General features: G+C 38.2%; 1 protein-coding gene across 15 annotated transcripts in view; it reads left to right on the forward strand.

The window, feature by feature from the left end:
- The window catches only part of CSNK1G3 (casein kinase 1 gamma 3), a 167,661-nt gene that overhangs the window by 89,085 nt on the left and 51,061 nt on the right, over positions 1-27,515 (forward strand). For all 15 annotated transcript variants that reach the window (XM_043547565.1, XM_043547573.1, XM_043547576.1 and 12 more), the window contains 2 exons: positions 15,398-15,546; positions 17,413-17,647. In XM_043547565.1, the coding sequence (XP_043403500.1) occupies positions 15,398-15,546; positions 17,413-17,647 (384 nt within the window). The remainder of the gene's footprint in view (positions 1-15,397; positions 15,547-17,412; positions 17,648-27,515) is intronic.

The following is a 27,515-nucleotide window of genomic DNA, read 5'->3' on the forward strand; positions in this document are numbered from 1 at the left end:
TCCACCCCAAACCCCACTTCACCTCCAGTATTTATAATAGTGTTAAACATTTTTTTTAAAGTGTTTTTAATGTGGGGGGGGGGGGTCACACTTGGAGACTTGCTGTGTGAAAGAGGTCACCAACACAAAAGTTTGAGAACCACTGTTGTAATCCATGTACTGATTCCCACTAGGTTAGTTTTTGTGATTAGCTTTATTTGGGACAAACTTGTATCAATTGTTTGAACCATTAATGTTCTTTCTTTAAATGTATAAATTTGTCATAATATGTGCAATTTTTATTCCAGGAGGCTGGGCTCTTGGTATTGTGTGCATTATTAACAAGGCTAGTATAGCATTCACTTTTACTCAAAACATTTCTGTGAGGCTGTAAATTTATACTATGGTTTACAGAGAAGACTTGGTATTGTAGATGAGTCACTAGGAACACAATTATCACAGGGGTAACCATGTAGTCTGTATCCACAAAAACAACAAGGAGTCCGGTGGCACCTTAAAGACTAACAGATTTATTTGAGCATAAGCTTTCATGGGTAAAAACCCCACTTTTTCAGATGCATGGAGTGAAAATTACAGACGCAGATATAAATATACTGACACATGAAGAGAAGAGAGTTACCTTACAACTGGACAACCAGTGTTGAGAAGGCCAATACAGTCAGGGTGGATGTGGTCCACTCCCAATAGTTGACGAGGAGGGGTCAATACCAAGAGAGGAAAAATTGCTTTTGTTGTGAGCCAGCCATTCCCAGTCCCTATTCAAGCCTAAATTAATGGTATTAAATTTGCAAATGAATTGTAGCTCTGATGCAGTTTCTCTCTGAAGTCTGTTTGTGAAGGTTTTTTGTTTTGTTTTGTTTTGTTTTGTTTTTTCTGGAAGTATGGCTACTTTTAAATCTGTTATTGAATGTCCAGGGAGACTGAAGTGTTCTGCTGGCTTTTGTATGTTACCATTCCTGATGTCTGATTTGTGTCCATTTATTCTTTTACCTAGACACTGTCCGGTTTGGCCAATGTACATGGCAGAGGGGCATTGCTGGCACGTGATGGCATATATCACCTTTGTAGATGTGTAGGTGAATGAGTCCCTGGTGGTGTGGCTCATGTGGTTGGGTCCTCTGATGGTGTCATTAGAGTAGATATGGGGACAGAGTAGGCAACGGGGTTTATTACAGGGGTTGGTTCCTGGGTTAGTGTTTCTGTGGTGGTGGTTTTTCTGGTTCCCTCTCTTGGTATTGGCACCTCCTCATCAATTATTGAGAGTGGACCACATCCACCCTGGCTGTATTGGCCTTCTCAACACTGGTTCTCCAGTTGTAAGGTAACTCTCTTCTCTTCAGTATCAGTATATTTATGCCTGCATCTGTAATTTTCACTCCATGCATCTGAAGAAGTGGGGGTTTTTACCCACCAAAGCTTATGTCCACATAAATCTGTAGGAACAGAATTCAAATACTTATTTGGTTAGCTGTTACCTTAACAAATAAAATCCAATAAAAACTATAAACAGAATGTTTATAAGGAATGTTACTAATGTGGCAATTTATTTCTCTGCTTGTTGTCGGTACTTCCAGTCTGTTGTGTTTTTAAAAGAAATTCCTCAGATTCCCTTTTTGCATACAACAAGTAAAATGTAGCTACTTTATTAGAATCAAGGTAAGCGATGCAGTACTTTTGATGTGTGCTTCTACTTGATTCTTCCTTTTTAAAATTAACATTAATTCCCCCCCCCCCCACTCCCTTGAATTTTATAGAGCTTGTTATAGCAGGGTTTGACTCTTGAAATTATAAATACATTTTAAAAATGCAATTACTTCAGAATTCATTGTACAAAATGATTATTATAGTAAATTTGGCCCTCTAGGCTAGTCTCTACTGCAGTTTATCTTGTCTAGTGTATATGGAACCTAAGCCAAATTTAGACCCAAAAATATGGGTTAATGCTTGTCTGTCTCAAAATGGATATAGCCCTTTTCTGTTTTGTTCTACTTATGGTTCTAATTTTTCAAGGAAATTATTAGTCTGAGTTTGGGCCATGAATGGTTCTCTACAGTATGTGCTAACTAATTTCCTGAATAATCTGTTCCATCTTGTGTTTTGCTGTGATGCTAGGAGTTCCTTCCCCAGACATGAAGAGCTGTGTGTGACTTCAAAGCTTCTCTCTCACTAACAGAAGTTGGTCCAATAAAAGATATTATCTCACCCACCTTGTCTCTTCGGGCCATGAGGCATTTTAAAGAGAGCTGATCTGAGCTCTTGAGCTCCTTCAGAATGATTTTCATCTTAAACAACTTTCACAACACATTGAACTTTTAAAAAATGTATGGACAAAATTTTACTTCGCCATTATTCTTAGTTTCCTTTGCTGCTACTGAAGACTTATTTTTATAACAGCTTTCTCCATCCTATCCTCTCCTGTTCTTCAGTAAAATTATAATCCTGTCATCATATTAGTTTCTTGCTTTGGGAATTAGTTGTCTTATTTGCAGGAGCACAGTACAGGCTGTAATTGGAGCTCAGTGGATTTTCCATACACGGTGTCTTGTTTGGTCCTATAACTTTAGTTAGAGGTCAAATAATAAAAGATGGGACATGAGCACAAATTGCATGGTTTAATACACTGGTAATTAGCAAAGATGGTAGAAACACTCACAGTATGAATTTAAGGTAGGTTTGAAAGTTTCCCGTAGAACCACAGTGGTTAACTGCTGAGTAGGTGAACGGGTGGAAGTACAGAAAAGAGAAGAATTTTATAGGTGTAGTATTCTGGCCTAATATGACAGTTTGGATTTTTTTTAGTACAAGGCAGTAACTCTGTGAGGACATTGTTTGATAGTGGTAGGATTCAATATGCGTGTTGTACTTAGCAGCTGCATACCAAGATTGATTTTTTTGTATTCAATTAAGAACTCTGCAGTTGTTGTAAATATTTATTTACCATCTTAAAGTAAAACAAAAGGTGACACTGCATGCTAATTCTGTTCTAAAATCTGACGTGAGGTTCATTTTCTTCTATAGTCACATGAATTATGTATTAGTGTGACAAGAAATTATGCAGTTACGCTACTGAAATAGCAAAGTGGAGTTGAAATAAAATTATCATTGGCAATTTACAAATAAGTTACTTTTAGATTTCTAGTGGTATATACAGTTTCATTAGTCTTAAGACCTAAATTGAGACTTCATTTTAAAAGGGTGGAAGAGCTGTTTAAATGCTTTTCTATGACAGGATATTCTCTATAGATCTTAAGCTAATTTGGACTGACTTGAAAACCCAGGAATTGTACACTTCTGTGTTCTAACTCTTAACCTTGTAGGGGAAAAATTAGACTACAAAACTGTTCGTGATCGAGTAAGGATTATTGACTGTTTGGATTGGGCCCTTGATAGATGCCCAAATTAAACAAGCCATGAAAGAAATTTTTAAATAGCCTATAAACCCTTTTGCTTTAAAACATTTTTCTTCTATTCATTTTAATGTGTATACTTATTACAAGTATATTGAAGGGTTTTTAATTTAAAAATTAAAAGTATCCAAAAAATAGGAAAGGTGAATGCAGAAGTTTTTGTTTCCTATGTATGCAATTACATTTTTATTGAACGTTTTCTTTAATTTGTCGAACTGATACGTGTTATTATTGCGTTTCATTTCTTAAAACGGACTGTCAATGCGTAACTCTTACATAGTGCTTATGCAGATATATCTGCTAGACAGGGAGCCACCTCCTTGGAGTTTCAACATTGTGTTGACAAGTTTGATGGATCCACCTTTTTGAATTGCTAGCTACATGTTCCCTCTTCCATCTAGCCATCAAAACAGCCTTTTTAGTAACAATAACATTGCTAGGAGGTTGATGGAAATACAAGCACTAATGGTAGGACCATCTTTACACTGCATATATGTACAGGGTGACCTTGGGACTTCACCTGAGTTCTTGCCAAATGGAGTGGATGGCACTGGGGCCTATGTAGGCTTAGGGAAAGACTTGGAGAGGCTCTGAGCTACTGCAATGATCAGGAAATTGGGAGGAGGCACTGAAAGTTTCTAAAAACTGTAGATAATTTTCTAACACAAAAGGTATTATACCCAGCATGAGGTAACTTTATTTTGTACCTATTTATAATGGATAAAGATGAATTAGTCACTGGACTGGAAGCTAGTTGCGTAGTTACCAGTGGTTATGACTTGATTACATTACATATACATATGGGCAACTTGAGGATAGACCCAACCAGTAATGTATGTACTTGGTACTTCAAAAGAGATAACTTTCTAAGGCTGAGGAAACTTATGAGCAGGCTTAATTATGAGGCCAAAACTTAGAAAAATGTGAATGAAAATTTGGAGTTCTTCAATAGTTTGACATAGCCCAAAAACCAAAATTTCACAATGAAGCAAGAAGGGCAGCAATGGCTAAAAGCCTATACTGGTTCAGTAGCAAAGAAAAGGCAGGAGTTGGAGGCTAAAAAAAATCAATATGTAGCAAATAGAAAAAAGAAGAAATAGCAGTCGATATAAATTTCAAATTCTGAAATGCAGAAAATTGATAGGGGAAGCTGAAGACCTGAGGAAAAAATCTCTGGGTGGCAGGAATAGGGACAGCAAGGAGTTTTTAAAAATGTTAGGAACAAAAGAAATCCTAGCAGTGGCATAGATGGAGATGGCAAAATTGTTAATGATGTGGAAAAGGCATAAGTCTTTATTTCTGTTCTGTATTTGGAAAGGAGCAGGGTGATGTACTTGTATCACATGAGTATGAAGAAGTACTTTCCAGTCCGTTAGTAACTATGCAGGATGCTAACATTTACTTTGGGGTAACCATTTTGAAATGAGCAGGTCCAGGTAACTTGCTCCAGAGAGTTCTAAAAAGAGTTGGTTGAGGAGATTTGTTCTGCTGATATTAATCTGTAATACATCTTGGAATACCATGAATATTCCAGAAGAGTGCTAACGTTGTGCTAGTATTCAAAAAGAGTAAGTGTGATGACATGGGTAACTATAGGCTTGTTAGCCTGATATCAGTCCCAGTCAAAATAATGGAAATATGGATATGGGATTCAACTGAAAACTAAAGAATAGGAATATATTTTAATGCCAGTCAACATGCTCTTGTGGAAAATAGGTCTTGTCAAACCTGATTTAATTCTTAGAGATTATCAATTTGGTTGGTAAAGGTAACTCTATAAACGTATTCAACTTTGGTAACACATTTGAGTTAGTGCTGCATGAAGTTCTGATTTTGAAAATTAGCAATATACAGCATCAATGAAATACACCAAGTGGATTAAGAACTGGCTAACAGACCCAAAGTTTTTGTCAGTGAAGAATCCTCATCAAATAGGGCTGTTGCTAGTGAGGCTCTGGAGGCATTTATATTTGGCCCAATGCTGTCCAACATTTTCATCAATGATTTGGAAATATAAAATCGCTGCTGATAAAATTTGTGGATTATGTAAAAATGGAGGGAGTTGTAAATAATGACAGAATAGCCATACAACCAAATGCAAAGTTGTACACCTAGAAACAAGGAATGTAACCCATACCTACAGAATGGGGATCTCTGTCCTGGAATGAAGGAAGGGACTCTGAAAAAGGTTCAGGGGTTGTAGTGGACAAGCAGCTGAACATGAGCTCCTAATGTGATTCTGTGGCAAAAACAGCTAAACGTGATCTTTGGATGTATAAACAAGAGTAGTGAATAGAAGTAGAAAGATTATTTTTATCTTTGTATCCCACGGCATTGGTGAAACCAATACTGGAATACTGTGTACAGTTCTGGTGTCAACATTTTAAAGAGGATGTTGACAAATTGGAGTGGGTGCAGAAAATAGCCACCAACATTATTTGAGGGCTGGAGAAATGTCTTACAGTGAGAGACCTAGAGTTCAATTTGCTTATTTTATCAAAAAGAGGATTTGAGAGGTGACTTGATTACAGGGTATAAGTACCTTCATGCGGAGACAATACTAAAGGGCTTCTTAATTTAGCAGAGAAAGGCATAACAAAAACCAGTGGTTGGGAGTCAGATAAATTCAAATTGGAAACAGGCACAAATATAATAGAGGAAGATTAACCATTGGAACACATTGCCATCTACCCTGGTGGATTCTTCATCCCTTAATGTCTTCAGATCAAAACTGGATGCCTTTCTGGAAGATACGCTTTAGCCAAATGCATGATACTGGACTCAATGTAAGAGTAACTGGCTGAAATGTAATGGACGATACAGAGGAGGTAATCTAATTATCTGTCTGGTCTTATCTCTGAGAATCTATGAAAAAGGTGGGTGTTATAGGGGAAACCAAAAAGGTGGGTTCAAGTTCTGTAGAGGAGGCAGCTGCTGAAAGGGTTAGTTATCAAAGCTTGCAGCTCCACAAAAGCAAATTACTTGAGATCTGCAGTTGCTCACCACTCAAGTGGCTGGCACAGTGGAATTGAGGGTTAATGATTGACTCTAGTGGACCTGAAAAGGGTTATGTAGGATTTGGAAGACAGATTGTCATGGTTGAGTCTTAAAGTACAGCAATTAAAAATCAATAATATCCCATCTCCATATGCAAGAGATGCTTGATGCATTTTCTGACTAAACAGAAAATTCGTAATTCTAAAACAACTTGTTAGGGTGGCTGCTAGAATTATGTTACAATTGAAAGTGGGAAGAAGGTGAGAAAGTAATCACAATAATGAGTTTTAATGCCTTTAATTCACCCCTTCTCACAGCTAAAAACTCTTTGGTGGACCAGCATAAATGTACCAAAAAAACTTTTCTAAATACTGATCTTAGACTAGTGATCAGTAAGAAAAATTTCAATTCTGGACTTTAAAAAAAATAAAAAATCTGATAGTTCATAAATATAATCTGATTTATTCTGACAAGTGTACTGTAATTTAGTTTTAATTATTGATACTTTCCTGTATATTAATATACCACAGTGTTTTTTGTGAAAGTAATGAGCTCACTGCAGCTGCCTGCTATTAGTCACAACTCACTTCTCAGCAAAGACTATCAATATTGGAGGAGAGTTAAGGGATTATCGAAATAGTGATGGAGTAGGGCATACTTCTCCCTTTTATCTGTAAACATTGAGATAACAATACCCTATTGGCCTCAACAATAACTTTTACCCACGAGGGCTCTAATCCTCAGTGCAGGTAGTCATTCCAAATGGGAATTCTAAAATAACTTTGGCTATCTTCACTATTTAATCTCAGTTTTCCCTATTATAATCCTTTTATAAGTCTCCTTAAACTGAACCTTCAAGGTCAAACAAATAGCTTTCATTCTGGTATTCAGATTACTTTAAAGTATATAGTGAACAGTTCAAAAAAAGGAAATGTGCAGCTCAAACGGTTTTTTCTTTTTTATATAAACTACAGGAAGTTAAATACAAAGAAATTGAAATGCACTGTCAACAATAAACAAGAACAAAAACCATTAAATTAACCATGGAATTAAATGATTAAACCTTTAAGTCAACAATTATAAACAAAGAATATTATAAAATAGGCTAAACGTAAGTTGAGTATTTAAGAATATTATGTTCAAATATAGTTAATGCTTACTGCACATACAGCATTATGCTTTGTGTTCAGTACTCTGTTGTTGTAAATACGTAATAAATCAGCCTTCCACAGCAATTGTTTGCTTATGTTCTTCCAGGTTCATTATGGTAGGCTGTCTGAATATTTGCTTGCATAATCGCTCCTATAGTTTCTGTTCACAAACAAGTAATTGATGTCATACTTATGCAAAATGCATAGCCAGCATTAGCCATAAGAAGCCTAATCACAGATTTGTGGACTGTTATAATCCAGTTCTTAAATTCTCAACCGTTTTGACTTAATGGCTTACATGCATGCAACAGCAAGGCATATGTCTATGCCATGCCGAGAGTCCTAGACCATTGAGATATCAAAGGTAACTCAACCAGTAACCACCCTTAAGAACATAAGAATGGACATACTGCAGGTCAGACAAGTGGTCCATCTAGCCTGGTATCCTGTCTTCTGACAGTGGCCAATACCAGATGCTTCAGAGGGAATGAACAGAACGGCAGTTATCAAGTGATCCATCCCCTGTCATCCAGTCCCAGCTTCTGGCAGTCAGAGGGATGGGGACACCCAGAGCATGGGGCTGCATCTCTGACCATCTTGGCTAACAACCATTAACTGACATATCAGTTAATGGTTATGGGGGGTAGGGGAGGGACGAGGCAGCAAGGACACAGAGTCGCCCAGCCTGCCTCACGGTGCACGGAGAGTCACAGTTCCCCGCAGAGACCCCCGTATCCTCTCCCTCACGCAGAATGCGTGGTGTCAGCACATTTGACTCTGTGAATATGGCCCCTGCCTAAGGAGACTGCAGTGCATGCTGGGTGTGTGGGAGCGGATCCGCTCTTAGGTGCTGTCATGGGCAGTGGGTGAAGCTGCTGCTTGGGGAGTCTAGCTCCCCAGCCCACCTCTTCTGCCTGTGGCCCCGCCCATACTCCACCCCTGCTCTGTCCCAGGCTCCCCTGCCCCCACTGTCTTGCTCCTCTCTTCCCTCCCCCTCTCTGCTCACCCCCTTCCAGGCTCCCCTGCCCCCACTGTCTTGCTCCTCTCTTCCCTCCCCCTCTCTGCTCACCCCCTTCCAGCCAAATCCCTGAACCCAAATGAAGCAAAGGACATTAGAAAGAAATTGCAGAAGAATGGTTTTTTTCAAAACAAAATGGAGCATGTTTTCCACTGCAGGCCAGATGGTGAGGATTGGACATGCAGAAGGTACCTAATGAAAAGCACTAAATTTGTGAATAAAAAATGTCAGTCACAGGTATTTTGATATACCCTGAAGTTTGTCAGAGATTTATTTGCAAAAACTTTGTGGGAAGGGCAAGTCAGTTGTCCTGCTGAATACAACATTAAATATTATGGAATACATGATGCAGCTCTTCTCTGTTTTACATTTTCTTAATCAGTATTTCTAAACTGACTTTATATTTTAAATGTACTCTTAAGCCTTCATAAAGTAATCATTCCAGATTACTACATATTTAAGTCACTGAAACAAAGACATTATTTTAAATTAATCAGCCACAGAGGTTTAGTGTGTTCATAACAATGTTCATTGCTTTTAGAAAAAGAGAACACTAATTTACTTTGTTTCAGAGTGGTAGCCATGTTAGTCTGTATCAGCAAAAAAATGAGGAGTACTTGTGGCACCTTAGAGACTAACAAATTTATTTGGGCATAAGTTTTCGTGGGCTAAAACCCTCTTCATCGGATGCATGCAGTGGAAAATACAGTAGGAAGATATATATACACAGAGAACATGAAAAAATGGGTGTTGCCATACCAACTGTAACGAGATCAATTAATTAAGATGGGCTGTTATCAGCAGGAGAAAAAAAACCTTTTGTAGTGATAATCAGGATGGCCCATTTCATATAGTTGACAAAAAATATTAGTATGGAGAAATAGTTTTACTTTGTGTAATGACTCATCCAATCCCAGTCTTTATTCAAGCCTAATTTAATAGTGTCCAGTTTGCAAATTAATTCCAGTTCTGCAGTTTCTCGTTGGAGTCTGTTTTTGAAGTTTTTTTTGTTGGAGAATTGCAACTTTTAGGTCTGAAATTGAGTGACCAGGGAGGTTGAAGTGTTCTCCAACTGGTTGTTGAATGTTATAATTCTTGATGTCTGATTTGTGTCCATTTATTCTTTTGGATAGCGATTGTCTGTCTGGTTTGGTGATCTCCATAACAGTAGACATGTTTATAATATTTCACCAACTTTAAATTAACTTCAGATTTCCCCAAAATTCAATCTATGCCTTTAGAATAAATGATGTTAAACACAACCAGTTTTACACTTGGCATGTCTAAGAGGGATTTAAAGTCTGTTTTTGACTGTAAAAACGGACTTATTCTTATTGTATAGTGTCTGCCAATGCCTCCATAACATTGCGAAGTAGAAAAAAGGAGTTATGGACATGTTTTGGCACATCTCCCATACACGACTGCCATTGTTAACTCTGCCTACATATCTGACAATGCAGCCAAGCAAATTCCATTCTACAGCTGTTTCCTCCGTAACCAGCATGTAGCTGTAGAAATGAACTACATAACTCTAAAGGAAACCCAAAAAAGCCTGCTAGTTTCCATAGGTTTTTCACAAGTATTTTGAATGCCTTAAAATACTACAAACATATTGAAAAGCAGTATTTACGGGCAACAAAGATGGCAGTGGAGATGAACAATTCCTGAGACTCTGGAGTTAACAAATCTCTTACTTGTGATCCAGTGATAATAAAAATAGTTCCGTTTTTAACTCTGGTGGTGTACGCAACAATATTTTTTAACAAGATGTATCTTCAATTCTGTGAAGTGTTAAACTATACTAAGTACTTTGTGGACTATCGTTTTCATTATTCTCAACTTTTCTTTTCCCCCCTTCAAGCTGTTTGCTTGCAACAGTTTTATCTTGTGCTAAACATTCCTCAGCTGAATGATCGTTATGGAATGTTCAGTTGCTGCATTTTTTGTTAGAAAAAAGTACTTGATGTGAAAAATGTGTTTTTGCTTTCCCAACTTCGCCACTCTTGTAGGTACACATACAGAAATAGAAAATTCTAAACGTATGATTTTTTCCTTGCCATAAACATGTTCCATGCATGTCAATTTGTCCCGTTACAGTTACTCTTTTTTTCTCTTTTTATATCTTCAACTGTCTATGCCTCCTCTTTCTTTAAATCATCTGGCTCTCATTCTTGGATTTCTGCACCTACAGGTCCATTGGATAAGCCAGAAGTTTGGGTTTGGGTTCCAGAAAATGGAAACAAACCACTTAAAATTTTGAGTTACGATATCCTTTTTCGTATATATAAAGCCATAGACTTAGGTCTGGTCTATAAGCTAGGGTATGATTTTTGTTTGTTTGTTTTTGTTTTTGTTTGTGTTTTTTGTGGTCACTGCGGTAGCATGTGTACAATTATAATGGTACGAATGTACCTTATGCTGGTATAGCGTATACCCTTTCCCTTATGTAAATAAGCTATACTGATATAAATACTTACGTACTGGTATAATTGTGTCCACGCTGGGGAGGTTTTATTACTTTAACTATAGCAATCTAGATAAAGTGGTACATTTGTGAGCTAATAAAGCCCTTAATTGTTTTCAGAAGGTGGAAAAGCAACCAAACTGGTTTGCTGTTATGGTCTAGCAAAATGGTTCTTACTACAACCACCTGTAACAAGCGAAAAAGGAGGAAAGATGCTTTCAATGGGGCACATATGGAGGGTGGCAACTGCTTCCATTGCTACATTTGTGGCACCCACAGTCAGATACCACCCACACATGCCCACATGCAAGGGCCTGCTACAAGGCTAAAGTGTTAGACCTTCAAATGTTAGACCACCTGCAAAGGATTCCTGGATTTTAGTTGCAGGACAGCTACACAGAACCAGTTGTAGATTCTGGGTCAGAAAAGATGGGTGCATAGTTAAGACACCTAAACAACTTAGTTCTATCTTGTAGTGACATCATGAGGAAAAAAATGAAAAATATGTAATGTGCCTTTAGAAATCAGTTTAATTCTAGACCACAAGCACTAATATGCAGCAGTCATAATTGTATGGTTATTGTGTGACATCACTACAGGGCAGATTTAAGATTGCTTTGATGCCTTAACAGCATTTTTATACCTTCACATGTTCGGGTTTCTTTTGAGTTTATCCTTACCTATAAATCCATGAAATTTAGAATATTTGTTCTTGGGATAATTACATAATCACTTTAATGGATTTTTACCTTTAATTAGTGATATGTACTCTCAACTGTAACTCTATCTTTATGTATATTTGTCTGTGAAGATAGATAGTGTTCCTAGAAAATTTTAAACCACATGTTGGGTCTGAATTTTTTACTTACTATTGAAAGTATTACTTAAGAGTACTATAAGTGAAAGATTATAAAGAAAAACTTTTATCACGTTGCGTATATTACAGTACTTCATGTATAATCTGTTTCATAGTTTCCCATGTGTAGTCAATTAGTCATTTTTATGCTTTTTATGAGTCTTTAACAGAGTGACCGACAAGAAAAAACATGAAACAAAATAGGAAAAGGTTACTATAAAAACACAAAAATTAGCAACAGAATTTGTGAGCATTTATAGTATGAGTTTAAAAAGTAATTTTTTAAAAAAAGAATCAAGTAGACACAGTGAGTACAACATGTTTGTTGTACCCAGCTGGTGATCTCTAAGGAGAAATATGTCCATGGCTGCATTACAGCTTTGGATAAATCATATTAAGCTAGAAAAAATATTATTTTTTGAGAATATTAGATATATAGAGATTTTGAATCAAAATTAGATATTTTGTATTCTTGTATGCTAGTACCCAAATGGGTTTTCATCTAACGGCTTTTTAATACGGTGATAGTGTCTGAGATTTGGGATCAAAGCAATATATTTGGGTGTATTCTACATTATACTTACGTGAGAATAATGGAAGACTGTCTTCACTTCTAGTCTCAATGCCTTGACAAAGACTATGTTAAAACCCCCATAAAGAGTTAAATTGAAATGCCAATAGACATTTCTTATCAAATATACCACTCAAACATAGAAAGAATTGGAAAAAGATTAAGTGAAGTACATTTTGAATAAGGTCTAGGGTAACATAAAAATAATCCTATTAACATCCCAGTTTTTGAGTTTGCCAGCATGCTTTCTAATTGTAGATCCCAGGAAGATCTCTAGGAAGTGCAAAGGATCATGTTGTTCTGTTACTATCCATAGAGTCTATGTGCTATTCTTAGTACCAATAAACTGAAAAGAGATATGAACGAGAGAGTGAGAACAGTATAAAGATCCCAAATAAGCTGTAATTACAGTTCTGTAAGTGAGACTGAACACTGTTTTAAAGTGTTAAAAGTGGTTACAGTCTTCATTTAATTTCTAAATTTATTCTATCAAATGTTTCCATTCAGAAAGTATGTTGATAAAGTAATTAATTCTTATGTGAATCAGTAATTTAAGGCGGTCATGTGGCCAACGGAAGGTGGTGATGTCTACATTGCAAACTTCTGCTGGCAAAGATATGTCGGTCAAGGGTGTGAAGAAGTGTGATCACCAACTGACACAACTGTGCCAGCAAAAGCCATTATGTTGGCCATTATGTAGTTGACAGTTATACCAGTAAAATAGCAGTTTGCTTATATAAACTGCATCCACACTAGGAGCACTTTACTGATAGAGTATACTGGTATAGCTATACTGGGAAAGTGCTTTTAGTGTAGACATGGCCAGTAATGCAAACTCAGTAACAGATTTTCTCAACTCAGCACACAGGATTTTATTAATGTAACTGTGTTACTTCCAAAAGATACTTTTATGGCTACAGCACTGGATGCTGTGTTGAGAAATACACATTCCTGTGTGTGTTTTCTGTTAATGTTTCTGGTTGAGTGAGATGAAGAAATCTAGTAGTCACCAAAATTAATTATTTTTAGATAGCCTATAATAATGCCTCATTCATTCTACCTGGCATTTATGGAAAAAAATAATAGGAAAACTGGATGCCTACATAAATGAACTTTTTTTTTTTTAAAGTATCCTTGTACTATTCAGTTTCCTACATATTTTAGTAAAAAGTAGATTTTTGTAAAACAAATAGGACTTAATTTAGATGCTAAATCTCAAAAGTGAGCAAGATCCATGCAGCTTAGGGTACGCCTTCACTACCCGCCATATCAGCGGGTAGTGATCGATCTATCAGGGATCGATTTATTGCGTCTCGTCTAGACGCGATAAATCGATCCCCAAATCGATGCCTGTACTCCACCTTGGCAGGAGGCGTACGCGGAGTCGACTGGGAAGCCTCCGTGGTTGACTTGCCGCCGTGAGGACGGCCAGGTAAGTCGAACTAAGATACTGTGACTTCAGCTACACGAATAGTGTAGCTGAAGTTGTGTATCTTAGTTCGAAAACCCCTCCTCCCCTGTAGCCCAGGCCTAAGACTTGCATCGTGCGTATTAAATTCATAATGTTGAAGAGATATTGCCAGAACACGCATGACTTTAAATTTAGGTTTTGTAAAAACAAGGTTTGCAAAAGTCAAAATGTTTCCATGAACTTAAATAAAAATAAATTATTGATAAGGATTTTCTAACAAATCTTCCCATACATATTTTGCAATCCAGCATTGCTATTTTGTGCTACTGCATAAGAGACCAGAAATGAAATGGATTAGGTATTGGCTTGTTTCTTCCTGTCTAAGCTAAGACAAATGCAAAATATCAATAGCATAAAGTTTAAAGTTTAGTTCTCCAGTTTTAATGATGAAAGATGATGTTAACAGCATAAAAGAAACTTAAAAAAAAATCATGGTTAGGTACCTAACTCCCATTGTTTTCCATTGAAAATCCCACTAGGCATCCATCTGCATATTTAGGTGCCTGAATATCTTTGAAAATTGGAAGAAGAAAATAAGCTTTCCTGCTTTTTCAACTCCCAAGTGATTTCTAACTAGTCCAGATGAAGGAAGTGTTCTCTGCACCTGCTTGCTAAACTGAAACCAAAAATAATTCAGGCAAAATCTTTTGTGCACAACAGCAATTGAAAGTACTTAACGTTTGGAAAAATGTAAATACCATCATTCGCTCTGTTGTAAAGACTGAAAATAATACAGATATTTAATGCAGTACATGAAATTGTGACCTGTTTTATAAAGGCTGAGTTGACCTCAGAAATTAAGTGTTTTTCACTTGATTCTTTATGTAACTAAAAAGAGCAGCACCCTTTATCTCATTATTATTTGAGGAGGGCTCATTGATGCAGTCCATTTTATTTATGTAAATGATTTTAATAAATTATAATGTTTAGACCTTAACATAGCTTGTCATGATTTCAAATTTAAATTTTAAACACACTTATTTTTTAAAAAGGAAAATGTATTTGAATTATATAAAAAATCCACTTTAAGAAAATCTGATTTTTGTTGTTTAAAAACAAACAAAATTACTTTTATTCATTCTGGGACAAAGAACAATAGTTGAAATAAAGTTTCATGAATTGAATTTGCACTTAAAATGTAATAGGTAGCTTTTTTTTAAAAAGGCTTTAATTCTTTCAAAATTGTCAAATACCTAGTTTCCAGAAGAAGCTATGAAATGGATACAGCAGGAATAATGAAGTTAACTGCTTTAACACTAATAATTTTTTCATACAGTTTTAATATCAGTTCTTTTATCAGACAGATAAGTTTTAAAGTGTAGATCCAACTAATAAGCCTTAAAATGAATATTGCTGTAAGCAAGAAATAAGGTATATGTTTACATTTAGGTAAGTACTCTATAATTAATTATATATATATACACACACACACACACACATATGTATATTTTTTCTTTTCCAGACGGTATACCTCAGGTTTACTATTTTGGACCTTGTGGCAAATACAATGCCATGGTGCTAGAACTACTGGGACCTAGCTTGGAAGACCTATTTGACCTGTGTGATAGGACGTTTTCTCTTAAAACCGTTCTTATGATAGCTATACAGCTGGTAAGTATAAACATATGTGAATTTATATATTTAATAATTTGAGCGTATTCATTAGTCCAGTATGTGGACAGTCTTTGTAGTAGATTAAATACTAATTTATCTGATAAAGGATCTATAGTTTACAACAGGGGTGAGCAAACTTTTTGGCCCGAGGGCCACATCAGGGTTGCAAAACTGTATGGAGGGCCGGGTAGGGAAGGCTGTGCCTCCCCAAAGAGCCTGGTCCCCACCCCCTATACACCCCTTCCCACTTCTCGCCCCCTGACTGCTCTTCTCAGAACCCCCGACCTATCTAATTGCCCCTGCTCCCTGTCCCCTGACTGCCCCCTCAAGAACCCCTGACCCATGCAACCCCCCCTGTCCCGACTGCCCCGACCCCTATCCACACCCCCACCCCCTCACAGGCCCCCCAGGACTCCCACGCCTATCCAACTGTCCTCTGACTGCCCCCCCGGGAGTCCCTGCCCCTTATCCAACCTCCTGCCTCCTCACCATGCCGCTCAGAGCAGCAGGAGCTCGCTGCCCAGCCGGAGCCAGCCACGCCACCGCGCTGCCCGGCAGGAGCAGCGGGTCAGCATGCTGGCAGCGCAGCAGGGGGAGGGGCCGGGGGCTAGCCTCCCCAGCCGGCAGCTCAAGGATGGTTCCGCGGGCCGTTGTTTGCCCACCTCTGGTTTACAATCTCTTAAATTGTGTTGGCTGTATTGCAGTCCTTTAAAGGACACACAACAATGAAATATTACTTAGTTGTCATTTTTTTCTGTGCCATAATTTTTGCCTTAGTCTTTGAGGACAGTTGCATAAATTCAGTATCTGTTTTGAAGAGCTCATTTAATTGCCTAAAGTCATAAGGCTCAGTTTGACACTCGTTTCCATTAGAGTAAGCAAATTAAACTCTTAAGATAGGCATTTGCCGTCTTCACACATTGTCTTAGTCATAAAATTAGGAAAGGGCAATACAAAAATGCATGATACAAGCAAAATTGTTTAAATGGAAAATCAGAGGTTTCAAGGCATTTTTCTGAGTAGCCTGCCATCAAACTAGATTAGAATAAAAGCCAAATAATATTGGTTTTATTTGCATTGTCACAGATTTATATTTACTAAGTAATTGCATCTTTTAAAATCCAGATATATAGCGCACCACTTTTTTTTTCACCATGGGTAAAAATTTTAAAAGCCACTTGAGCATTTTAAGTGCCAGTATTTCAGTAATAATGGCATTTAAAATTAAATAATCAGTGTTGTTTAAATGTCACTGAAGAGGGGGATATCCATTTCATGGCATGAATAACAAAGATTCCATTAAAAAGGCTTACAACAGCACAAATGCAAAGTCATTTAACAAGCATTCTTTTCCGAATATAAAAATGGTTTTCAAACCTTAATTTACACATTTAGGAGGAAAGCTATATTCATATTGGTGATGCACTGGCTAAAATTTATATGTACAGAACATTGTGTGTCCTTACGGATCCTTGATGCTGTTAGCAAGACAGCATAATTCCAGGTCTTATTTTCATATCCAATCATGCACGAAAATGCATTCAATACAGCTTGTTCATGGTTGACTTTACTTTGTTTCTTTTTTTGTGATTCATATGAAGCTGTAAATGTAGATTTTTTTTGTTTTATATATGCAAGTGATGGAGTGTATTTTCCTCTATACACGTGCTCATGTCTCATCAACATTAAGTGGAATTTAGGGATATGTAGAGAGGAAAACAGTTGTCTACAGTTTGTTTTAAAGGTGATAAGACTTCCATATATATAAAGCTGATGTAACAATACTTGTTTGCATCTACCACGGCTTTCTTGTGGTAATTTGAAGCTTAAACTAAACTCTGTCCTTTCTTCTCTTTAATAAAGATTTCTCGTATGGAATATGTCCATTCAAAGAACTTGATATACAGAGATGTAAAACCTGAGAACTTCTTGATAGGACGACCAGGAAACAAAACCCAGCAAATTATTCATATTATAGATTTTGGTTTGGCAAAGGAGTATATAGATCCAGAAACAAAGAAGCACATACCATATCGAGAACACAAGAGCCTAACAGGAACAGCCAGATACATGAGTATAAACACACATTTAGGAAAAGGTATGTTGCATTTTAAATGCAGAAACTAGTATTCAACAACTATACTATCTTTGTATGAATTGGTATTTACCTCTGAATCATCCAGTTTGCAGATTGTTAAAGAAACAAATTCTAATCTGCGCTCATCAAAAACTAAAGACTTATGCACTGAATTAAATTGTTATTAAAACACTATAAAAATAAGATTCTCTTGATTCTAAAGTCATCCTACACCATATTATCTCAGATCATGATCATATCTGTTTACAAATATTACAGTATGTTTTGTCTTATGGAATGGTTATCTAACAAGGGTGGCCAAACTTACTGACCCCCCCCCGAGCTGCATACGACTATTTTCAGAAGTTTGAGAGCTGGGGCACACCTGCTGGGGCTCAGGCCTTCAGACCCACGGGAGGCATCTGAGTGGGTTTGGGGCTTCAGCCCCACTCCTGGTGAAACACTGAACCCTGGCAGGTGAGCCTCAATGGGCAGAAGCCTCGAGTCCCCACTCCCAGCTGGGCAGAAGCCCCAACCCTAGCACCCGCTGCAAGGCAGATGTCCTGAGTCCCGACTCATATCTGGTAGGTGGAGAATGGGATGTGTGTGTGGGGACATTCTGCGAGCTGCACTTTAAGGGTAAAAGAGGCGCATGTGGCTCACGAGCCACAGTTTGGCCACCTGTGTTATACAATGAGGATGAAGTATGTGTGATTAACTTTCTTTTCAAAATGTGTTTAGAAATATCACAATTTTTGTTGTTTTTTAACTTACAAAGTGAATATATTGGGTGTGAAAGGATTGAAGTTCTCTAAATGCAATAATAGGTACAGCTTAGACAGCAACACTACAAGATTTCCATGCTATCTTGCCAGCTTGCCTGATCCCTTACATGGAGAAAGACCACTCATTGCTTTCAAAGGTAGTTCTAGTTTTGATGCTGATTCAGTCTTTTGCCCTTCTGCTCAGACTACCAAGTAGGGGTGTCAGTTATGATATGAACACTTTCCATAAAGAATTGTATTCTTTGATTAATGTAGGTGACTGAAATACCTGTATATGGTCACAGCAAATTTTAGGTATTAAGGATTATGCATTTAAGAATTTTTTTATTTTACTTGTGTTTGTGCACGCCATAATGTACATGGAAAGAAAAATAAAACTTTTGAGGAGCACTCCATAGTACAGAACCCGGCTATTAATGTATTAACATACACAGATCCAGCAAACAAAAGTAATAGAAATCACCTGACTAGCAGAGACCAAACATCCAGTGTTGTCTGAGAGAGAGCTTCTTCAAGAAGTAATATTGACATAACCTATGTGACTTAATTATCCTCTGTCTTCCTGAACACGTTCTTAAATGTTATCTAAAGGGAACGTGTTGCACATAGACACATTAAGCATTTGTCAGGGTTTCCTCCCCACTCTGAACTTTAGGGTACAGATGTGGGGACCCGCATGAAAGACCCCTTAAGCTTATTTTTACCAGCTTAGGTTAAAAACTTCCCCAAGGCACAAATCCTTCCTTGTCCTTGGATGGGTACTGCTGCCACCACCAAGTGAGTTAGACAAAGATTCAGGAAAAGGACCACTTGGAGTTCTGACAATATATAAAGGGGAATGGCTGCAACTGAAATTCAGTTCTTTCTGGCAGCAAAAATTAAAGCAAGCCCCAAATACTCCTCTCTTCTGCCCCTTTGAGTACTCTTTCTTTTTTTGTGTGTATAGTCAGAGATTTTTTGTGTATTTTAAAAAAAAAAAATCCATACCTTTGCCATTGCAGACATCATCTGGAACCCAGCCATCTTGGGCTGTATCCTCTTCACCTAAAGCCAGTCCTAATACGATTGCTCTTTTTTGCAGGTGTTTTTCCTTGTATGGGTTCTCTAATTCTGCAGGTAGCATGGCTGAAGTAGCTAAGAAAATCCAGTGTTTTTTCATGTACAGTGTTTTTTCACAGAGTTAAGGCCAGAAGGGACCATTAGATCATCTAGTCTGACCTGTATAGCACAGGCCATTAAATTTCACCCAGCTACCACTGTATTGAGCCCAAAAAGTTGATTGGCAAAAGCACATCTTCTAGAAAGGCATCCAGTCTTGATTTGAAGACCTTAAGAGATGAAATCACCACTTCCCTTGGTAGTTTGTTTTATGTAAACTATTACAGATGACCATGTTTAGTATCTCCAGTACTGGGCAAAGGTCACAGCTCAAGCAGGCACGTGCTTTTCCTTCTCTTTCTTCAGGGGAGCCTGCAAAGATTGGAAGTACTGCCTCAAAATCTAACTGATGGGGGGGTGCGAGGGAGATTTTTAAACTCCTTGTCAATTGAATTTGGCACCAAACATCCATCACCAACATTGAGGCATGTTGATTTTGAAGACTTGCTAACCTGACTTTGTATTGAGCATAAGCAGCACTGAGATTGTTGCTCTCACCTGGGCTAAAGGACATTGAAGGTTAGTGCCCTGATTTTCCTGTTTCGAGCCCAGCTAAGCAGGCTGGAGATTCCAAGTTGCTATCAGCTTCTGAGCATCCAGGATTCTGTCCCTGGATGGAAGTAGTAGTAGGGGAAGAATGGCCATGCTTCTAAGAGAGTAAGTTTAGCCTTGGTGTCCTGGAACCTCAATCTTGGTCTCACTGTATCAAGGCACTCAGAAGGTGGTTTCAGTATTTTAACTCACTCTGGCTTCTCTGGTAATGGCATTGGTCAGTGAGAAAACTCAACAGGCTTCAGCAGACTTCAGATCTTTGATCTGCTTTGTTACATAGTAGATGAGAATTGCAGATTACCGAGAAGCATGAATTCCTCACATGGGTTAAGATGTTGGCCTTTCTAGATCAGCCCAAGAAGAACAGAAAATGGATTTCCAGTCCCAGCTCCAGAGGCAAAGCTCTTCCTGACTTCAGGTTTGACAGAAGTCTTCTTAACAGTACTGTTCTACTGTGAGCAGCTGATCCTTCGCATCAAGTTTCAAGCAACTGGTTAGCTGAGACAATCCTGAAAGACACCTGCTTTCACATGATGTGTTTTGGCTCATTAAATATACTCCCAGTCCTGTGTAGCGGTGAATATTGTCCTTTGGTATTTTTATGACACTGAAAGCTTTCACCAAATGCCTAATTGTCATAACTGCTTTTTTCAGACAGTTTGGCATCCATGTCTCCTTATATTTAAAATAATAAGCAGAACAGATCACATGCCCCATGCTATGTCTTCGGCTCTCAAGAAAATGTGCACATGTTCCAATTCTAATAAAGAAAAATCTACTTTCATCTTGGCACAAAAGATGGAGTTAAGTGGAGACTCCATGACTGCAAAAGCTTTCTTGAGAGAGGATATGTTTCATACCATTATGGAGACGGAATCCTTTTATAATCCCAATCTGAAAAGTATATTCTGGCTTTTTACCAACGTTAGGCCTGATGATTCCATGTGCTTATGTGACACCATTGCCCATTCTGGATCTTTGCTGCTACAGGGAATGCTGTATATCACTGAGTATACTAGCAGTGCAGGCAGAACTCAGCATCAATGGCAGATATCTCTCCTGGACTGGGGACAGAACTTCCTGTACTCATTCCCTCAAAAGTTTATTTGGAAAGTTACAGGTTAGCACCAAGATACTGTGGCCTGGGCTCTGTAGTTTTGATCTTCTGATCTACTTGAATTGATACCACCACTGTAAGACCCGATGTACTGTATCATAGCGTCTGTCTTTTGTGTCTGGGATGAGATTCTTCACCCAGCTCCAGTCTCTCTCTCAAGTTGACAGTCTAGTTTTGGGATTTCTGGGCATGCTAGCTCGAAAAGTATTCTATTCAGGTATAAAATATGCTATCTGCAGGAAGCTTTCAAGCAGATATATCCACTTGATGAAGTGGAAAAGAGATTTTCATTTTGACAGCTTAAAAGTGAGTAGAACCAATATGGTGATCCATTGCTTTTATCTTAGACTGTTACACTCTGAGGAATATGAATGGTCTTACATTATGCTCACTTGGCTGCCATCTCTGTTTTCTTCTTCCTGGTTGAATTGGTTGAAAAAAATTTTTTTTTCATTCTGCAGTTAACAAGTTTCTGAAAGATTTCCTCCATTTTTCTGCTGGTGCATGAACTAGCTCTATCATGTTTCAGTGTAGCAGCCGGGTTAGTCTGTATTCTCAAAAAGAAAAGGAGTAGTTGTGGCACCTTAGAGATTAACAAATTTATGAGCTGTAGCTCACGAAAGCTTATGCTCAAATAAATTTGCTAGCTCTACCATGTAATTCTAATTTTGTTCTCACAAAACTTCTGGAACCTCTATTTAAACACTTGTCTAACTGTTCTCTGTACCATTTGTATGAAGATGCATAGCTTTCCTCCATGGATATGACATCTGTTCAGTGCTATCAAAATACAGCATGATTGTACTGTTCCACAGGTGTAAGGTGGTCCTGCATCCTCACCCCCAGATTCTTACCTAAAATGACCTCTGATTCTATCTCAATCAGGTCATTAACCTGCCTCTTTTTCCCCCAAAGCCTGATTTATAGGTAGGGAGGTCACTTTCCATATTTTAGATGTCTGTATAAGAGATCACATCTATTCATAGGTTCCACAGACATCTTGTGATATGTGGTGTTAAGGCCATAGATCAAGTTACCAGTTCTGAAAGGCTGTCCAAATGGATCATACACATGATTATGACTTAAGTGTTCAATCTCCCAAGAGTGGGTATTCATAGGAGCAGTTCTCAATATAAAAGTTTCTTTGCCTCTGTAAGTGTGTGTTTGAAGATCATCCATTTGAATCCAGACTTTCTTGCCCATCTTCTTATAGAAGCAACTCTGAAGAAGAACTGTATTGAATTAGTGAAAGTAATTGAAGGGTAGCTGGGGCCACTCCTCTTTTTAGGCCACTGGAACACTGTACGAGAGAGTCTAGTACAGGGGTGAGTGGCCTCACCTGAGACTCCGCTCTAGAAGATTGTGTTCACATACCAGGAGTGCACTTATTTCAAGAGTGGATCATGTGGGCAAACATCTGGAAGAACCACAGTTATTATCATAAGTAACTGGGTTTCTTGAAGTGATTTCGACTCTTGGTACCTGTAATGCCTTGTAAAGTGGTTTGTGATTGTGTGGATAAGCAGCTAACAGCACTAGATGTTTTCCTAACTGTTCTGTTTATCATCATTACTATATTGCCCAATCTCTGCTTTTAATTTAGTTATTTTTAAAGGCTCACACAATTAAATGTGTCAAAAACATATAAACATGCAAATTTACCTCAACTACCACCTTACTTGTACTAAAACTGGTCATGACATAAAAACAATGGTAGCAGATGAGAAATTATCTTTTATTTTGTCAGGGAGTGGAATCTTGGAGCTCCGTGGAAGATATTTATAGTCCCCAGCCTTCCAAAGTTGTTGTTCTGCTGATTTAATCCAGTCCTGGGCGTCCATCAAATGAGCAACTCCCTGGCAGGGAGACTCGTGGACAAAAAAGCTGAAGACCATAAGTTTGCTTGGAGTGGGGCAAGGTTATCACTCAAGGCTTTCTGTGTCAGGGCTAAGAAGTGGTATTGTACAATACATTTAAGGCTTCCACTTTCACCGTCCTACTTTCCCACAGTGCATGGAAGGTTGCTAACTCATTTTAAACCTACAGCTGCGGAATTAATTTACCCTCTTCTAGATTTACCCTCTTTAGATATCCTTTACAACAAATGTCCCAAAGGCATGTTGGAGGAGCCTTCTTTCTTTGCACAGTAAAAAGTGGACTTTGCGTCTTGTGAGAGGCCTTCTCAATATAAACAAGGTAGAGCTGCTACTTGTCTCAAAGTTCTTAACCACAGTATAGATTTTTCAGAGCATCTATTTATAGGTACTGTCAGGAAAACTCTGCAGTGAAAGATTAATTGATCATGTCAGCTGTCACACAATCCTTTTGAAAGATTGACTTTGAGAAATAGATTATTTTGAAGACTGAATTCAGAATAGAAAAAATTCAACATAATTCTCATTAATTTTATCGGGACTTGTTTTTGTAGCTTATAAGTAAGGCTGCATTTTAGTCACAGGTATTTTTAATAAAAGTCATGGACAGGTCACGGGCAGTAAACAAAAATTCACGGCCCGTGACCTGTCCATGACTTTTACTATATACCCCTGACTAAAACTTGGGGGTAGGGGGTTGGCAGGGCTGGGGGAGATTCTCTACCCAGGTCCCGGGAAGCAGTGACCTCCCGCTCCTAGCTCCACATGGGGCCTCCGCTCTGTCCCAAGCCCTGGTTCTGCAGGCCCCCATTGGCTGGGAACCGCGGCCAATGGAAGTTGCGGGGGCGGTGCCTGCAGGCAGAGGCACCATGTGGAGCTAGGAGCTGAGGGAAAAGAATTCCTGTCACCCTTCTGGGGAGCCCCCCCGCCACCCCCCCCAGGTAAGCACCGCACCCCAGCCTTGAGTCCCCCTACACCCAAACTCCTACTGCTGGGGGGGCAGGGGGTCCCGAGACTGCCCCAGCAGCTATAGGTGCAACTGGCCCAGGGGCTGCCTGAGCTGCTCAGGCGGCTCCTGGGTCAAGCGCAGGGGCCGCTGCAGAAATCACAGAGGTCACAGAAAGTCATGGAATCTGTGATTTCCATGACCTCCGTGACAGACACAGAGCCTTACTTATAAGAGATAAAATGCCCTCTAGAACTGAAATCTGTTTGTCATCTACCTAACCTAAGATGGCAGCAGCAGATGGAAAATTCACCGCAGCTATTAAGTTGTGTGCTTCACCCTAGCCTTAGTACTCCCAAGTGTTGCCAAGACCTCAAAATACAGCATACTGACCTACGTAGCCTTGATCAAAAATATTAACTCCTAACAATTATTTGATGCCAGTGTTTTATTAAACTAATTTCTACAGACAAATTCTTCTTGCAGCTTGAATGATCTAGCCGCAAATCTGATGTGCTTGTTAGCTGTCTGATTGTCCATGGTGTCTGAACTGGCTCTCCTGAAAACCAGTGAGCTTTGGATGAGGGAAAAATTGTCTGCTCTGAATTCCTGGTCTGTGATCCAAATTCCAGGTTAATTATAGCATCTTTTGATCTACACTGAAGGATCCAAGGAAAGAAGGTTTTAGTTTACTCTTTGACAATGCAAATCTGTTCAAACTAGTGAGACCTAATACATCCAGGTTGTTGGTTAAATCTCATATAAGCAATATGGTGCCCACTCTTTCACAAGGGTATACATTTTGCTTTACTTATGAGGGAAGGTGAAATTGCTGGTGTGCTCTGAAGCCTATTATTGGCTAGTAAAGAACTTAATCAGATGTTACTAGAAATCTTCAAATGTGGAGAGGCTAAGCATGGTAGCTGTGAATCTTGGTTTTCCCTAGAAGGGTGTGAGTTTTCCCACACGTTAAAATAATATGGCTTTATTCCCCGATTTATAAAAAGATTACTTTAGACTTTAAAAACAGGTAATTCTGTTTATTTGAGAGAAATAGACCCATTCTACAACCCTTATAAAGAGATACCTAGTTCTCTCGCACACATACATTCCTTTTGCTTGTTTAGGCATAAGTAGGCCTCCATCTTCTTTTCTCTCTCATTCCTTTTCAGGAAGAGAGGCTTTGAGTTTAGATTCTGGCAGAAGCCTAAGGAAAATGGAAAAAAAAATTGTCTTCTAAATTTCTAGATGTCTGAAGATTCTCTACATTTGCTGAAATCCTAATTAAACAATGCTTGGTTTGGGATTTTCTGGTTCTTGGTATTTCCCTAATTTCAGAAAACTTTATATTGCATATTATTACATTCTCTTTAAATTTTTTGGTTCAGGGAAGTTTAGTCAGACAGTCCTAACTGCTCTAAGGTATGTAGGTTTTTATGTGAATTGTTTTATTAATCCCTATTAGAAACATTGAGTGTTATATTCCAGGTCTCCTTGACTTTTTTGGTGTTTTTTCCCCAAAATCATTGAAGAGGAGGAGTTGAGCCATATTCTAGGGAATTCTATTGACTCTCTTTTTTTTGGTGTGAAATATAGTGCTACCAGGATAGCTAATGCTAAATAAAGGGCCAAATGCAACTAGTATGTTTAAAGAAAACAAAATCTCAAACAGAATTCTCTATTAAAGTTGGTGGCTCTAGAATCTTTCTTTGGGTTGAACCTTCTCATTCTCCATGTGTTTGGAATAATTTTTTTAGATTGACTTTTAAAATACTGTTTCAGATTTCAGGAAACTTCTTTTGCTTTCTTTTACAGAGGCATGTTAGGTAAGTGGGTGGTTCTGAATGTATTGCTTTTTTAATGAAATTTTGTTCAAAATAAACATTCAAACTTAAGAAAAAATTAATTAAAAAACATGTTCTGACTATGTACAGTACTCCCCTTAATTTTTTAATATTCTTAGATGTGACACTTCAGACGTTCTCTAATGAATATACAGGCCAGAAGCTCTCAGGATAGCTACATAGGGACACTCCAGTACATCAGGCCTGTACTTGAAGGTTCTCTTTCTCTGAAGAGGACCCTTTCTCACGTAACACAAGCTCCCAGATACTCACCAATCTGTCAGTAGCTCCACATTTTTTCAGAGTCACACCTTCCCAGGATAGAGTCCCCAGTTCCATGTTCCTCAATGTATACACTTGCATTTATAATGTATATTGTTTGATCTAAATCTCCCAGTTTACCAAGTGCTTTAGATCACTCTGAATCAGTGACTCTGACCTCTTCATTTTTAGCCCTCCCCAAATTATTCTCATCTGCAAACTCTATTAGTGATGTTTTTGTTTTCTTCCAGGTCAATGATAAAAACTAGGGCTGTCAAGCGATTAAAAAAACTAATCACGATTAATAGTGCGATTAATCTCACTGCTAAACAATAATAGAATACCATTTAAATATTTTTTGATTTCTACATTTTCAAATATATTGATTTCAATTACAATTGAATACATTCAGTTACAGAATACCAAGTGTACAGTGCTCACTTTATATTTATTTTTGATTACAAGTATTTGCACTGTAAAAACCAAGAAATAGTATTTTTCAGTTCACCTAATACAAATAAAGAGAATGCACTACAGTATCATGAAAGTTGAACTTACAAATGTAGAATTATATAAAAACTGCATTCAAAAATAAAACAATGTAAAATGTTAGAGCCTGCAGGTCCACTCAGTCCTACTTCTTGTTCAGCCAATCGCTCAGACAAACAAGTTTGTTTACATTTGCAGGAGATAATGCTCTCCGCTTCTTGTTTACAATGTCACCAGAAAGTGAGAACAGGTGTTTTCATGGCACTGTTGTAGCCTGTGTCGCAAGATTTTTACATGCCAGATGTCCTAGAGATTCATATGTCCCTTCATGCTTCAACCACCGTTCCAGGGGACATGCGTCCATGCTGATGATGGGTTCTGCTCGATAACAATCCAAAGTAGTGCATACCGATGCATGTTCATTTTCATCATCTGAGTCAGATGCCACCAGCAGAAGGTTGATTTTCTTTTTTGGTAGTCGGGTTCTGTAGTTTCCTCATCGGAGTGTTTCTCTTTTAAGACTTCTGAAAACATGCTCCACACCTCATCCCTCTCAGATTTTGTAAGGCGCTTCAGATACTTAAACCTTGGGTCGAGTGCTGTAGCTTTCTTTAGAAATCTCACATTGGTACCTTCTTTGCATTTTGTCAAATCTACAGTGAAAGTGTTCTTAAAACAAACAATATGTGCTGGGTTATCATCTGAGACTGCTGTAACATGAAATATATGGCAGAATGCGGGTAAAACAGAGCAAGGGACATAGAATTCTCCCCCAAGGAGTTCAGTCACCAATGTACTTAACACATTGTTTTTTTAATGAGCATCAGCAGCATGGAAGCATGTTCTCTGGAATGGTGGCTGAA

This window comes from Chelonia mydas, chromosome 5 (genome assembly GCF_015237465.2).
Source record: "Chelonia mydas isolate rCheMyd1 chromosome 5, rCheMyd1.pri.v2, whole genome shotgun sequence".
NCBI lineage: Eukaryota > Metazoa > Chordata > Testudines > Cheloniidae > Chelonia > Chelonia mydas.